Source organism: Thermobia domestica, chromosome 16 (genome assembly GCF_964235325.1).
Source record: "Thermobia domestica chromosome 16, izTheDome1.hap1.1, whole genome shotgun sequence".
In the NCBI taxonomy this organism is placed as follows: domain Eukaryota; kingdom Metazoa; phylum Arthropoda; class Insecta; order Zygentoma; family Lepismatidae; genus Thermobia; species Thermobia domestica.
In genome coordinates this window covers 84,021,995-84,038,431 of record NC_137469.1, presented here as the reverse complement: position 1 = coordinate 84,038,431, position 16,437 = coordinate 84,021,995, and the positions used below count along the sequence as shown (strand labels likewise).

Sequence of the window (16,437 nt, the reverse complement as noted above, 5' to 3'; positions counted from 1 at the left end):
GGTCTCCACGTAAGAAAAGTCAATCTGATCATGAGTACCACGACTCAGATTATCAAAGTGAGGGATTCGAATCCGATGGATCTGATAGTAGTGTGAAACGAGTATACTCACGTAGATTCTCTAAGCCTAAACGTGTTATTCAAGTCAGAGATTTACAGTACTTACCAAAATACACCGGACTTCCGGATGGTACTACTGCACGCTCATATATTCAGGATTTGAAAGAAAAGGCCCGAGTTGTAGGGATATACGAAGATGATTTAGTTAACCTCATCCCCTGTCTCGTTGAACAAGTTGCTAAAGAATGGGTCACAAATTACCCTCGAGAATTTGAAACTTTTAGTCAGTTCGAAAGAGCATTAATCGATACGTTTGATTCAGACACCATTGTTGCTAGCCAAATTGCTTCGTGCAGAAGCAAAAGACTTGATCCCAAGACCCACGACAATGTTCGCAGCTTTGCTACCAAACAGTACCAACAATTGAGAGATTTGAACCCGGAAAGTTCACCCGCGAAGATCATTGCAAGTATTATTGATACTTTGCCCCGCAGGTATCGCGAAGAACTGACGTTACATCCGTGTACTTCCTTTCAACAGTTCTTAGCAAGCATTGCCAGAATTGAATCATTACGACTTACTGAAAACGGTAATATGAAGAGAAATTATAATACGTATAACAGTAATAATTATAAAGATAATCGTACATTTCGCGTGCAACAAGCTCGAACGACAAATAACTCATCTAATGCTCAACAAAGGAATAACAGGCGAAATAATCAGGGAGACGGTACTCGACACAATTCGCGTGATACGAACAGTCAGGATGCTGAAAATGCACAAATGAACAACGAGCAGAATCGAACCCAAGAACTCCGCAGTGACAGGGATAATAATTTGCGTGGTAATAATAACCGAAGACCAGGACAACGTCGCGGGAACAATAGAGGACGGGGAAATTATAGACACAATTGGAGGGCCCAAAGTAATAATAGATCCAACCAGAATCGAACCCAAGACCAGTCACGCGAAGAATCGGAAAACTAAATGAAGACGGGTTTCAAGGGGGGACATCCGTCGAAATAACCACTAATCAAATCCCCAATAATGTATTCCGTGTTCGAAATTTCACATTCGAATCTGATTCAGATTTAGATCAGGATGCTAGGAGTGACACTGAAGACGATAAATTCGAAGAAAAGATAGTCAAAGCGTATGGTAGGCAATATTCTGCTTACATTAATACACGTGTGAATGGAATTGAAGTAAAAACACTGTGCGATACGGGAGCAGAGACGTCTCTAGCCTCCTATGACCTGTGGAAAGAAATTACAAAGGAGATCTCATTTCCTAAATTACAACCAGCTGATGATGTTCTCATTGTAGATTATAGTGGAAAGTTTAAGAAAAAGTGCAAGGGTAGGACTGTTATACCAGTCGAAATAGATTCACTTACATTTACATTGGAAGTTTTTGTTGTGGCAGATTTAAATGAGAAATTCATAATGGGCTTGAATGCATTAGAACAATTACAAAGCATCATCAATCTTAGTCAAGGTAACATTTCATTAGAATATGATAACATTAGGGTGGTTGTCTCCCTTTTGCCCATCGAATCACCAGGTCGTGACGATGACAGTGAGTCGTGTGTTGGATCAGCTGACGAAGATGATGTCAGCGTAAGACAACCCTGTATAAATAATGTTAATTGTGGTCAGGAAGAAACTGTTCTTAAACGGGTAGCAACATCACAACAATTGAAAGCTGCTGTTGATCGTGCTAGTACTTTAGGCCCCCATCAAAAGGAGCAACTCTTAGATTTATTGTTTCGATATAGAGAAATTTTCACGAATTATCCAGGTAGATGTAAAGGTTTTCAGTATGAAATGGAGATTGACACTAATGAACCCTTGGTTCGTAAACAGTATCCCATAGCATACAAGCATTTACCGTTTGTACGAGGAGAGATTAAAAAGTTGTTACAACTGGGAATAATCACTAACAGTCAATCCATTCATAGCAACCCCCTTTTAGTCGTCCCGAAAAAGAACAATAAACAAAGATTATGCATTGATTTAAGGGCTGTTAATGAACATTCAGTTTTAAGGCAAGTCAAACCAGAACGAATAGAAGATTTGTTAGCCAAATTGCAAGGAAAACCTTTTACTAGCGTCTTGGATTTAAATTCCTCGTATCATCATTGTCCTTTACATCCAAAATCTCAACCGTATACGGCATTCAATTTTGAGGGACAGTGCTATCAATATCAGCGAGTACCTTTTGGGTATAGGAATGGTGGGCAAGCTTTAAACGCTATGATGTCTCATGTATTAGGCCCAGAGTTACACAGCAAAATCATTCGGTACATAGATGATAATTTGATCACAAATGACAGTTTCCAGGAGCATTTACAATTGTTAGATCAGATTTTTGCCAAGTTTAAACAGTATAATATAACATTGAATATCGACAAGTGCTTGTTCTGCGCACCAGAAGTATCATTTTTGGGTTACATCATCAGCCCTGAAGGAATAAAGAAAGATGCACGGACCATAAAAGCAGTTAGGGAATTGCCAGTACCAACCAACATTAAAAGTTTGCAATCCGCGCTAGGATTATTTAATTGGTGTCAAAATTTCATACCGGACTATGCTACAAAAGCCGTTCCGCTGTATGCATTGGAAAAGAAGGGTAAAAAATGGCAGTGGACTGAAGAATGTGAGAAAGCTTTCAATCAAATTAAAGATGACATTTGCGCAAATATTTTGCTGTCACATCCTGACTTCACAAAACCTTTTTACGTCCAGGTGGATGCTTCGACCGTCGGATTGGGATGTAAATTATGGCAAGAACAAGATGGGAAACCACGAATCATTCAGTGTATTAGCCGTACCTTGACCTCATGTGAACGTCGGTACTCGATTTCGGAACTTGAATGCCTTGCAGTTATATACGCTTTGAGAAAATGGAGACCCATGTTGTTAGGAAGGCGAATTATTATTGTCACTGACCACCATGCTCTTTTATTTCTTAAACGTGTAAAGTCGTGGAACAATAGGTTATCACGCTGGAGTGCAGAAATCAGCGAATTCCAACATGACATCGAATTTGTAAAGGGAGAGACTAATAAATTTTGTGACGCCCTTAGCAGATTATTTCCATCGCATGAACATTGATTGCTTAAGGTACATTCCTTTCAAGTATTACAAGATGAAGTTCTTAATATTTCCCCTCAGCGATTAGCAGACCTTCAAAGAGAATGTCCAGACTACAGAAATGTTATACGTGTTTTAGAAGGAACAGTGGACGAAATTGAATTTCGGAACAGTAGATCATGGAAACAAAATTACAAGTTAGAAAATGATATCTTGCTAATTCGAGACTTTCACCATCCTAATAAGTGGAAAATTTGTATACCACCAGTTTTGGTTCACAACATACTTACCGCGTACCATTCTGATGTAGGTCACCCAGGCACTGACAGAACTATTGCATTCATTTCCAAAGCATTTCATTGGAAAGGACTAAGAACTTCGGTCAAAAATTTCGTGAGAGATTGTATCACATGTGCTCGTATGAAACCAGATCAACACCCACCAGCTAAGTTGTTAAGTACCATCCCGTCACGCCGACCGCGAGATTGCATTTCCATTGATATGTTAGGAGCGTACCCAATTGGAAAATCACAGAAGCGTTTTGCTCTTGTTATTATGGATTTGTACACACGGTATTGTACAGCATTTGCATTAAGGAGTTCTACAGCCAAAGCGATTGTTAGATGTTTTGAAGAATATTATTTCCCCATGCTTGGACTGCCTCGTTTTATTTTATCAGATAATGCGCCAGTTTTCCATTCTAAATGTTTCGTTCAAGCTATGAAAAAATACAATGTGGTCGTGAAGTATTGTACTGTCTATCATGCTCAAAGTTCTTTGGTAGAGAGAGTGAATAAAGAACTGGTTCAAACATTAAGAACTTTATGCTCACAATCACATACGGAATGGGCTGAAAATTTGACACAGGCTGTACTTTTGTATAATTACTCTATTTCACAAAACCTAGGAGTTTCCCCAGCTAGCTTACACCTGAACATAGATTCTTCACGTCCCATATTTTTGCATTTTGGTGTTAATGTCAAGGAAGAGGTATCTGACGAGGATGGGATAAATTGGAGTAATAAATTAGTTTTGGCCAATATGAAACGAACTGAAAAAATCAAAAAGAGGAATAAAAGGTGGAATGAAACCCAAACGCACAGACGTCTAGTGCGCGTGGGAGACTTTGTATTTGTGCGACAGCATAATGTGAGCAGCCTTATAAAGAAACAAATCGCAAAGTTTTTTGAACTTTTCCGTGGGCCATATATATGCACTAGTGTGTCAAGTAATGACAGGGCAGTTGAGTTACGGGACCCTTTGAGTGGTGAAAGTATAGGATATCAATCTATGGACAGGGTCAAGATCTGGACGCCTACACCACAAACGTATCATACTTGGTTACTGTTGGCCAAGAAACACTTACCTGAAGATGAAATTGGTAAATTGCAGAACCTTCCCCATCGACTTGAGACAATCGATGAGCCGTTACCTCTGTTACAACCTGAGTGTGAAATTCATAACCACCAAGAACCAATGAGTGAGGACAGTAACGAAACACAGCTTAAACAATGTTCTGTACGATTAGAAAATATGCATAAGATAAATCATTTTTTGTACAAAACACGTGATTTGTATCTCACTGATTACTGTATGCGTTCCCCAGAGTGGACCAGTGAATGTCTTAAGGTGATTATGCCCAATTATTCCAGTGGACTTCAATTATGGCACTAAAAAAAAAAAAAAAAAAAAAGATTGTGGGTGAAATGGAAAGGTAAGAAGTTGTGCCATTCTTCTTTTAGAGACACCAATAGAAACATAAAGATTGTTATTTCTTTTGTTCCCCACCGAATTTCGAAAGTTAGGAATTTGTTTTTCAGTCTCAAGTGTGTGCACACTGTCACCGACGCGCCCAGCCAGAGGAACCACCAGTATCCATTCATAATCAGGTACGTTCATTTAAATATCATGTTTTATTCTTTCTTTACAGTTTTTGGAGAGGAAAGATGAAAGGAAAACCAGAGGAAAGACAGCATTGGAAATTTTTAAATAGGTAATCATTTTAGATCGCGATTCCGGACTTTGAAAGTTTAAAATGGCCCCACCACTTTTGAAAATTATGGTTATCCCGTTTTGGATACAGAATTTCTGTATTGAATTTTGTTAGGATGTTTATGTTTTGTATGTTTTATTTCTTTTCAGGTATCTCCAGTTTTGGGAACCAAATGTCATTAATAAAATTTTACTATTTTATTTTCTTTGAGTTTTTATTCATTTACCTTACATGATTATAAACATTTAGCTGTCCCCATACCATTAGGCATTTAGAGAAATGTTAGGCAATTAGAGATACTTAAAATTCAATTAGAAAAATACTGATCAATACTACAATTAATTATGAAAACTTGGATTAAAAAAAAAATGTGTCTCCTTCAATTAATGAATCTTTTCATCTGACTGTCATTAAGTATGCCCAAGAGCATAATGAATTTGTAATATAAAACTGGTTAGGCGTCGAAATATTGAAAATCAAATAATACTCAGTATGGTTTTGCAAGTAATTGAAAATAATGTTGAATTTAAGAAATCTGTTTACGAATTTATTCACGTACAATGTTCGTTCTGTAAAGTCAGTGGGTATTTGTTACGATACTAATGAAGTTTTGAACTTAATTGAATTTAATCACGAAAATTGTCCTACAAGTTAAGAAGAGGTAAAAGGTTCAAAATTATAATTCACCCCTAGAGGCGTCACTATTCTCTTTCAAAATTACAGTGACGAAATCGGTGTGGCGTCCGATTGGACCTCAGCTAGTGTGTGAATTTGGCCTTTAGACACACACACTTCAAAATTCACTTTCGGCTTGTGACATTCTAAATCCATTTATTTAATAACAAGATATCTAGTTTGACGCTTAAAATTTTATATTTTATCAGACATTTAATTTTTCATTGACTCAAGTAAAACAATAAATTGTAACTGTTTGGATTTTTAATTAAACCGATTCCTTCTTCTTTTCTTCGGGGTGCATCGTGCTCATAAAATAAAATAATATATTAGTTTTATGTAAATATAAAATGTGACAGGCCATCATGTCGTTTGTGAGGAAATGTTATATTATTTTATGGGTACGATGGACCCAATCATAACCGACACAATTTGGTATCGATATGCAAAGTGTTTGTTTTTAATTAGGTAACGATTGCTTATAATAAAATTGGCTCACAAAATGGGAAGAATGTATAATATAAATTGGTTACAAAATATCATGGAAATCAGATAATCAAAACTATTATCAGCCTTAAATTCATTGATGTTAGCAACTTTGAAAAAAAAAAAGGTTTGATAAATATGGCTTTAAGTTTTAAAAATAAATTTATTTTGGGAAATAGAAAATGTGAATAATAAATCAAATCACGAATATGACATTTCAATTTTAAAAGATGTTTGTTAAATGCAACGATTAATTCAGGATGTGAAAATTTTCCAATTTCAGTTCTTTTAACTTCTCTTGTATGAAAAGAGTCTGTCGGTTCTCAAGTGAACATTGTATAATTTTCAACCCACTGATTATCATGGTCGGACTTGTAGTATTGACCTTGTTGTCTTGTTTCATTAAGGTCATTACAACTCTGTTATTTATTTTTCATTACTCATATGAAAGAAAAGATAAGCATGACATGTTTGTGCTGGTTGCCGATTAGCGTTCCCTTACGCACTCATAATCTTATCAGTCTGCTGGAAAATTGTCATCTTAGATTGTAAATAATCATAGTCTTAAATGTGTAAGCTAGTATTCTCGACTGTGACTTTAATCTCGGCTATGACTTATACCCGGATGTGACGATATTACCGATGTTGATACGTGCACTTTGCCAGTAGGCCGCACACTCAGAATCGGTCAGCGCTCTTTTAGTGAAAGAACACTTTGTAAACCTACTAATTTTGTAGGTATGAGCGGGCCTAGAATAACTAATAATTATTGAATGGTTAATGAAATGGAGATGCAGGGCTGTAGTATCGAACTTCCCCTCCCCAGGGTATTCTTCTTGTCCTTTTCATATTTTTTTTTTCTCAATACCTTCTGTAGGATACTGGCAGCCCAATTGGGGTTGGAAAATTTTACCCGGTTATGACATAGCTACGATGCGTAAAGCATCTAGCTGGGAGGGATTAGGATTTCATGCAGAAGCGATTTTATCCAAATCGTCGGGAAGGTTGGCGATCCCGCATACTTCGAGCTGTAAGAGGAAAATAGTAAGTCAGCGCTCATTGATCTTCGGGATCAACTCATTAACCTATTTTTGTTTAATTCATGACTTACGACCTGCTTTGTCAATCAACGGCACGCAGGATGGCGCTTCGAAAGGCCTAACCGCCGCTTAACTCATTTATATATTAAAATGTTTTAAAGTTTACTAGTTATGTTATGTAATGCAAATATATAGATTAATATTTTAATTGTTTTGCATATTATAATATAATATGTAAAAATGTCAGTATATAGACAGATTTCGTTTAGTGCTGAACTTTACTAGTTTATGAATAGATTTTGCACATTTAGTGAACAAATGTAATCAGAATTTGAATTTCGTTCATATATCATGTTACATTTATATATTATGTTCGCATATTCCAATTATTATTCTGGAAAACAGACATTTAAAAATGAAGTAGTAGTTTTAATGTGGAAAACATATTAAAAAAAAAAAAGTTTGCTCTCATAGTTTTTGCAAGTTTATCTATTGCTCAACGACTCACACAAAGGAGAGAACACCTAATTTGGTTTTGTTTTGTTTTAAATATTTCATACAGGTGAAAAATTTCATTTAATTCACTTTATTAGAGTTTCATTCATTTCAATACAAGAAAAGTATTAGTTGGAACTTTCGCTACATGGTTCATTTGAACAAAACGATTATGATTAACGAAGTATTTTGTTGTTTATCCGATTATTTTTTGTGTTCGAAAGTTTAAAAGGAGAGAATATCGTTTTGAATTAGCACTTGTTACTAAACTCACGCAACTATAACGAAAATTTGGATTGAATTTGAGAATTTCGAGAGTTGAAAGTTTGAATAAATAAATAAATAATAATAATAATAATAATGGAAAGAAATTGGTTTATTGTACAATTTAGTAGTAACTGATAGATTCCATTGCTTATAGTATGTTGAGGCAATCAGATTTAAATCTATTTGGCACGTTGATATTGATAATGGTCATCGAGCGAACATAATCATTGTGTGTAAAGTATTTGAGCTGTATACGTTTGAGTTCAACTGAATGGCAATTGAGCATTACAAATGAATTAGGGCTATATTTAAGATGCCAAAGGCTATATAGAGCGGCATTCTTATTTGAATTTATTGTTACGGCATACGTGTACTTTACCGTGAAACCAAAGGCCATTAGAGGGCGGTTCACGTTCAGAGATGAATACTCCTTGAATACCTAGCTTGGGAATGCTAGAAGAGTAGAGAGAGTTTATTTTAAGTGTTTAATGCGTTTAGAGGTGGATTGTATATCCCTCTTGTTATATGCGTTTGCGTTTAATGCCCGTAAAATGGAGTTGTATTCTGCCTTTGCCAATGAGATGTTTGTTGAAAATGAGATTCGGAAATGATTGTATCAGCTAAAAGTCGTATGTTCGCTAATGTTATACGAGATCCGTGCATTAGTATTGATGTCTACATACTACTTGCAATTAATAAATAAATGAAGAAATAAAATAAAAGTTTACATTTGCTGTGACCAATGCTGATAATTTAAAAAAAAAAAAAGTGAGTTGACATGTGATTCTAAATTTATTGGAAACAATTCGATAAATCTCTTGTTTGTTGTTTGAGCAATACGATTATTGTGACTTGATAGTATAATCGATTTTGCATTCTTTTAGTACTTTTGATGTTAAATAAGCTTAAATATAGTATTTTGGATGATTAGTATGTGACTTACAGTATGACTATTTTATGAATTTTTGTTTTGAAAACTCCTTTGGATTATTAATATTTTGCATTTATGAATATATATTAGTTAATATAGTCATTTTGATGTTATTTTAGAAAATTTAAGTATTAATTTTGTTGTAAGAAGGTGCATATACACACATTACACTACACAAACTACATACTAGGAATTTCGATATTACCGTTCGTTACGTTGTGAGGCTACACTTTCGAAATCGGTATACATATTTTATTATTGTTTAGTAGTTAAGTATTTTCAATATTAATGTTCATTTGTATGTGTGTTTGGTTTAACATGTTTCAGTATATCATGCGTTTTGCAAACGATAATTGAAAAGTGAATTAAAATATTTTCTATTAGGGTGAGAAACCAGTATTTGAAAAATAAATAAATAAATAAATAAATAAAAGAGACTATAAACTGAAAAAAAAATGAACAATCTATTAATGGTGGCATACAGGTGGCTTTATTTAAACAAAAGGTGGCTTAATATAAATAAAAGGTGGCTTTAAAGAACGTAATAGGTGGCTTTAGCAAAGGTGGCTTGTCGTCATACAGGGTGAACAACCTCACAGTTAATAAGTGAAGTGCTATATATACAGTGCAGTCCCAATATGTCGAATTTTCATAGTGAGTCCCCAACGATTTTCAATTTATATACAGTGTGTCCCATAATATAGTGATTTTCTAGTAACACTTCAGTACATTAGTGAAGTACGTTATATACAGTATGGCCTCGATATATCGAGTCATTATGGTGAACTCTCAGTGACAGTTAATTTATATACAGGACGTTCCAAAATATACTAACCTTCAAGTGATATTCCAGTATGAACTATTAACCCCTCAACGGCCAGGGTTCTCTTCACAAATTGGAGCAATTTGCTCGGACACTGCTCGGGCCCCAATAGGATGTCACCGTCCTACAGCTCATTTTTTGCAATTTAAAAGAAACATTGAGAAAATAGATGTATTCTGAACTTTATTAACCAACCCTCGAATAAACCCAAATGTTCCAGAGACTCTTTGTCACTGCTTTGGAATGTCTTTTCATCTGTGTTAGTAGACTTCCGGTAGATTTCGTAACCATATATGGACATACGACGCAGAAACGACGACTTTCTTTGTGAACGCTCTCAGTCCCTAACAAACGGGAAAGTCGCGAAAACACTTTACTCCTTGTCATCGCTTAACGCTGATTTGACTAGTTAAAATGCCCGCACTTCTTTAGCCAAAGAGCGCGAACTTAGTAGTATACGTCATCATCTGAGCGCTCTAACACCGAGAACATATACGCAGTAGTTGACTGGAAAAAGCGGGCAGTCGCCGTGGACCAGTTCAAGAGGAACGTGTTGACGTTCGCTCGCCCGAATTACATTTACCTAAAAGCAGCATTCAGGCTGCCTAGTTTTCTATATACAAAGTGACAGTTCATATTTTTCATAGTGATTTTTCTATAAGTGCACTTATTTGACAATACAGCGGTAACGAACTCCTGGAGCAAAACCTGCATTTGTAGACCCTATGGGGAACCATCTCTGAAGAAGCAATAAATTAATTTTGGGACCTTAACGCCAAAACCAGCACACATCATCGAACACAGGACAGCGGAGGAGCGACATCGACAGGCTAGCCGAAGAAACACGTGAGTCAATTAACATTTAATGCCACCTCGTCGTCTATTATTAAAATCAAGCCACTAACGTAAAAACAGTGTTAGATTGTTCATGGTGAATATATTGCAAATGCAAACGTATGTAATATCTGTGCTTTTATAGTAACATTATATTTCTTTTATCGAAAAGTAATTTTATCATTTGTATAGTTAATAGCAAATCCTATTGTACTTGTAGCCTAACAAATTTATTTACGTTGTCTACATTTTTCGTTTATTGCGTTTCCAGCTACCGCATAACGAAACTGTAGGCATGGGCAAGTGATCGTATACGTCGTAAAGTAACTGGAAAATAAGAGAAGAAAAGGGCGCAGTATGAGACTGAGAAATTAATCCGAACCACGACGCAAAATAACGATTACAAGTTATTACGTGTAAAAGTCATTCATAATAAATTTGCATCAATCTGAAATCGGTGTGTTTACTATTCTATATAAAAAGTAATAATACAAAGATATGCATGTGCGAATACTAGCTATAAATAAATTCTAGTAAACGAACACAATTAGACGAGCAATGTGAAAATTATTAACAAGGGCAAACAAAGTTGACAGTTCAGCTTTACTTGCTTTAGTGGTCTTAAATATTAAATTCTGTTTTACGAATGTATTCGTACTAATTCAGGTGTAATTCTTGATCTCGAACAGTAAAATTAAACTCATTTGCTGGTAAATCATGCTGGCGAACCAGGAGGAAAATTATATATGCAATTTTAATACAAAAGTTGGAAACTCAAGTAACTACATTTCCATAAATATTTTTATAGTTCACAGAACACTACACAATTGAGGAGGTCGTGGAGCAAGGATTGACACATTTAACATTGTAAAATACAAAGGAAATTTCCCTTGCTTTTTTAAAGAAATTTCTTAAGAAAGGAAATTTCCCTTGTTTTAGGGAGATTTATCACCAGCAGATTTCAAGGAAATCAGGGTATTAAATATCATTCTACGAACATTTAGCAATGTGTTTATCCAAATAGTTACTATGTAGTTGTAAAATTGAGGATTTATAATTGCGACTATGTTAAATGTATTATAACAACTTAAATTGGTTCAATATGAGTTTAATGATAATTTCTATCATTTAGTTTATAAACTGTGTTTATAAAACCGATACTATCATTTAGTTTATGAGTGAAAACTGTCAGGTTTATATGCAGATACCGTGTGGATTATAAAGTAATTTTACAGTGGCAATCTTCATTCTCTTCCGTTAGGTAAATTATCCGCTTGCAGATAATACGAGTTTTGTACTGAATTGGCGAAACTGACCCTCCTCTGGCAATTTTACCACTTGTAAAGTTTTTCCTTTCGTATTTAAAAGTCAGTAGTTGTTGGCCTATGGAACAAACATTTTTTTATAGGTACCAGAAATATCAATCTATATAATGCACGTATATATATATTTACCGTGTCAGTGTTTAGAAATTTACATTGAGCGTTCAATGGTCAGCGGGGTGAACTTGCATAACACCTATTTTATTTCAAAATGATTAGCGTGCATGCCAATTCACGTTGTGGGCTTTAATCGAGTACATATCGTGAGTAAGATTTCTGAGTTAAGAGAAATTGAACTCCGAGCTGTAAAGTGAGAAATAGTAGTGCTGAAAATCGGTTTACTAAAACCGATACTATCAAGTAAGCGAACGCGCCCTGTCTGGCTACCCGCTCTCTATGGGTTGTGTAGTGCTGTGAGTTCTCTTTCAGTCTGTGAAGTTATAGTACAAGGACAAATAGAGAAAGACGGATTTGAGAATATCTTCTAACTATTGGGACTAAGAGAGACCGTTCTCAAATTTAAGAAGTTTTACTCTAATTGTAAGATTGATGACGTATTCTCATGTATTGTATTTCTTATATATTTTTCCTTCACAGACGTAATTCAGCCCATCAGCTTACCTTCTCGCTCGCAGCAAGATGATTCTTTTGCAGGACAAACAGCTATAGCTGCGGGATGGGGAGGAGACGACGACAGTAAGTAAATGTAACGCAAAGTTACGAATTTAAACATGAATATATATATATAGATAATATATGATAATATATATATTATATATATAGATAATATATGATAATATATACAATTAAAATACTATATTATCAAGGATTTCAGAGCTGTTTCTTTTTATTTTATGTCGATATTTCTGGTTAGAAGTTTCGTATTTTTTAAATCTGTTCTTCACCTTAGGTATTTTGAATTTTATATCTTATTTGATTCTATTATCCCTTGTTATTTTACTCTCTACATAACACAATTCCTGCACCTCTTCCATCAGACGATCTTATATTTTGATCTTAATTTATCTTGTTCTTTCTTTTCTAATGCACCTAATACCTTCTGTTTTGCTCTTTTTAATTAATATTCATGTTCAATTTGCTGCTAAGCACTTGCTGCATTACGTTTCTGTAGCTATCTTGAGACGTACGAGTTCGAATCCTGAACTGGGTTGTCAATTTGTAACGACCTTTTAGATTCTACGGCTGGAGAGCCAAATTTGTGACAAACTAATTTTGGCTATGATTGCTAACCTTGAGACGTTACTGTGTACACTCTCATTCATAGCTAATGCTGTACGGGGGAAAGAAAGAAAAAAATTAATTGGGTCGAAGAAACTACTTTCTTCCTTATGCTAGAATTATGGACCAGTAAGCACAACGCTATTTAATTTACAGATTCTTGCACACCAATGGTATCATCGCTACCATGAAAAGAAAGGAAAAAAATCCATTGCCAAAATAACACCATATAATTTGCATATTATATTTATTTAAACTCTTTAGCGAACAGCAGATAGTTGCAGGAATTATATTAATCTTAGCGATTATAAAGTTCAGCTAGACTCAATAATCATAGTTCAGAAAAAAAAATCATTTGACATATGTACTTCAGTCTCTCGGATTTTTGAAACTTCTCACATCAACACAATGGAATAACCAGTAACAACAGCGTTTTAGATGTTATCCTTGATAATACGTTAGACAGTTGTTTACATTCCTCGAACTAACATTTGAGATAAAAAACTTTAGTAAGCTACATCGTAATAAGTGAAGAGAGAATACAAAGGTACATTACTGCTTACAAAACATCTCATTACAGAGGGAGTAATTATGCGGCTGAGTCTACCAATCCTCCTTCCCAAGAACATAACGCTTCCACTACTCTTCCGCAACCAACTGTATTAAGAGGGCGCTACTCCTCGACCTGGCTTACAATTAAACAGCGGCGGTAATAATACATATAGCAGAAACATTCATAGGAGGTACTAGACCAGCCAGCAACCTAAACTCCACCCCTGACACCATCACATCTAGGCGTGAATACAATAGCAATGCCCACCGTCTTCGACGCGTCCGACTAGACGATTTAAAGTAGCTTCTTAACTAAAGATAGGATATGGAAATACTTCGAGGATTAACGTGAATCTTTTCCTTGCGTGGCAATTTCAATTACAGATCATAAACTATGGATTATAACAAGCAATACGGAGTGCTCACTAGCGAGTCGAACATGAGCTAGCTGCCGCTAACTAGACCTTTAACTTTACTAAGTTAAGACAACTATAAAATAAGCAATACGGAGTGCCCACTAACGGGTCGAACATAAGCTAGCTGCAAAGCAAATGATACCTTATACATCTACTCAACTTAAGGAACTATTTTCGCTTAATGCAAGAGAGAAATTACATTGACACCGGACTACTCCGTCGGCGTATGAATCGACTTACTGGATGGAGTGCTTACCTTGAGTTTACTCAGTCATATTACATACAGAACGCATGATAATAGACAACATTTTAGACATCGTAGGAGAAATAAGAATTTAGTAAATACACGATATTGATAATACTTGGCTGACTAATTTACGAACAAAAACAGTATCAATATTAGTAATTATATGAAATAATGACGATATTGAACAGTTCCAATATGAAAATCACCTCTTCAACAGACTGCGTCGAAACTAAATAATGTAAAGAGTTACCTGGAGGCGGATGATCAGAGTCAATTCGACCGCTACTCACAATATCCCACTGGTGGAGCAAGATTAGCACAGCAGGCCAATTTCAGGGGCACGGCTTCACCAGCACCATGAATGACGACCAATCTCCGGCAGTCTCTCTCCAGGCCACTCGACCTTGACGCGACAATGGACTTCAAGTCAGGACGTAGAATTCCACCGATGGCAACCATCCAGAAGAAGTGAACGACGAACTGGAAGCATGGATCAGCTTCAAAGTCACTGTAGAAATAAATCTACACCGACGACCACAGACGAATAATCAAAGCAAGAGCAGCGGGTTCAGACTAAAACCATAACAGGAAATGACAGTTCCTCAAGTAATTGCAGAGAATGTCCACCACAGACAGGGTTATGATAACCCTTTATAGTTCCTCAGATTCCCATATTAAAATCTTCATGCACTTAATTAAAACCGGGTTGGTAAACTTTATTGGCCAGCCGATCGAGAAAGGGTAGCTTATTAGTTACACGAGTGTTGGTTGCTCCTGCATTCTCACTACTACACACCACCTTTCCTATATAGGATCACTTAACAATAACTGATTACATAATTGTTCAGTATTCCAGGTTTATTCTTGATTAGTGCAGAGGATACGTTATGCGCTACCCTACGGCTGCCATTTTCTTTGGTACAGGGAGGCAGAACAAAGAAGTGCGCTCAAAAGTCCTTCTCGCTCCCTGATTGGCTGCTCTTTACTGCGCAGCATCACACAAAACTAGATAAGAATTATAACATAAACTTAGATATAATAAGACGAAAGAAAAATTAATATAGGTTGTTATTTAACGAATATATTCACAAACAAATTACTCGATCTAAATAAAAATACAACTTCTCCAGTTTTTAAAGCCACTAACGCCATCTCGCGGAATTGAGAAAATCCAACTCGATGCAGGCCATAGACTATCAAAGTAAGTAGCGTACTTCAGCTACACAAACCAGCTCAATTGTCGACCATATTGAATCCATCAAAGGGGTCGAGAATTGGGAAAATAAAAATGGAAAAGAAATAATACTTAACTAAGAGCTAATTAAACTATTTTATGAAATAGTCCCTTTGAGAAAATGTAACGCTCAAAGAGGATCGCTACAATCTGACAACACCATGATACCGTCCACCAATCTAAGCATATATGTACTGGCAATGGACATTTATTTCTAGACTGTGTTTCTTTTATTGCTTCATCAATGTACAGATTAAACGAAGTCCGTGAAATGAACATCTTTGTCTAACCCTCCCAGAACTGTTGCTTCTCCTCTCACTCTCTCCTTTTTTTAACCACCTCCTGTTCTTTACATAAGCTATACATTACTCTTAGCTTCTTATAGTTTATTCCTGACTCTTTCAAACTCTTGGATATTTTGTTTCATTTTACATTGTCAATCGTTTTTTCCAAGTCCACAAATGCTACATGAGTTGATTTTCCACTCGCACTTTCTCTTCTATCAACCCTGTCAATTTAAATACTGCCTCCCGCGATCCGATATTCTTCCTGAAACCAAACTGGTCATCTACCAGACTTCTATCTGTCCAAACTTCCATATATTATTTTTGTCAAAATCTTTTAGGTCGTTCTGAAATTCTATCATTTCTCAGCGCTTTGTAACATAATGAATTATAGATTCGTGCAAATAAACAAATTCGTTGAGGTCGATTTTGAGAAAATATCCTT

At 35.7% G+C, this 16,437-nt stretch overlaps 1 protein-coding gene across 1 annotated transcript in view; it reads left to right on the top strand.

Moving 5' to 3' along the window:
* LOC145673211 (epithelial serine protease-like) overlaps positions 1 to 16,437 on the top strand; it is a 54,149-nt gene that overhangs the window by 20,443 nt on the left and 17,269 nt on the right. The window contains exon 5 of the mRNA XM_081742694.1: positions 12,618 to 12,716. Coding sequence (XP_081598820.1) covers positions 12,618 to 12,716 — 99 coding nt within the window. The remainder of the gene's footprint in view (positions 1 to 12,617; positions 12,717 to 16,437) is intronic.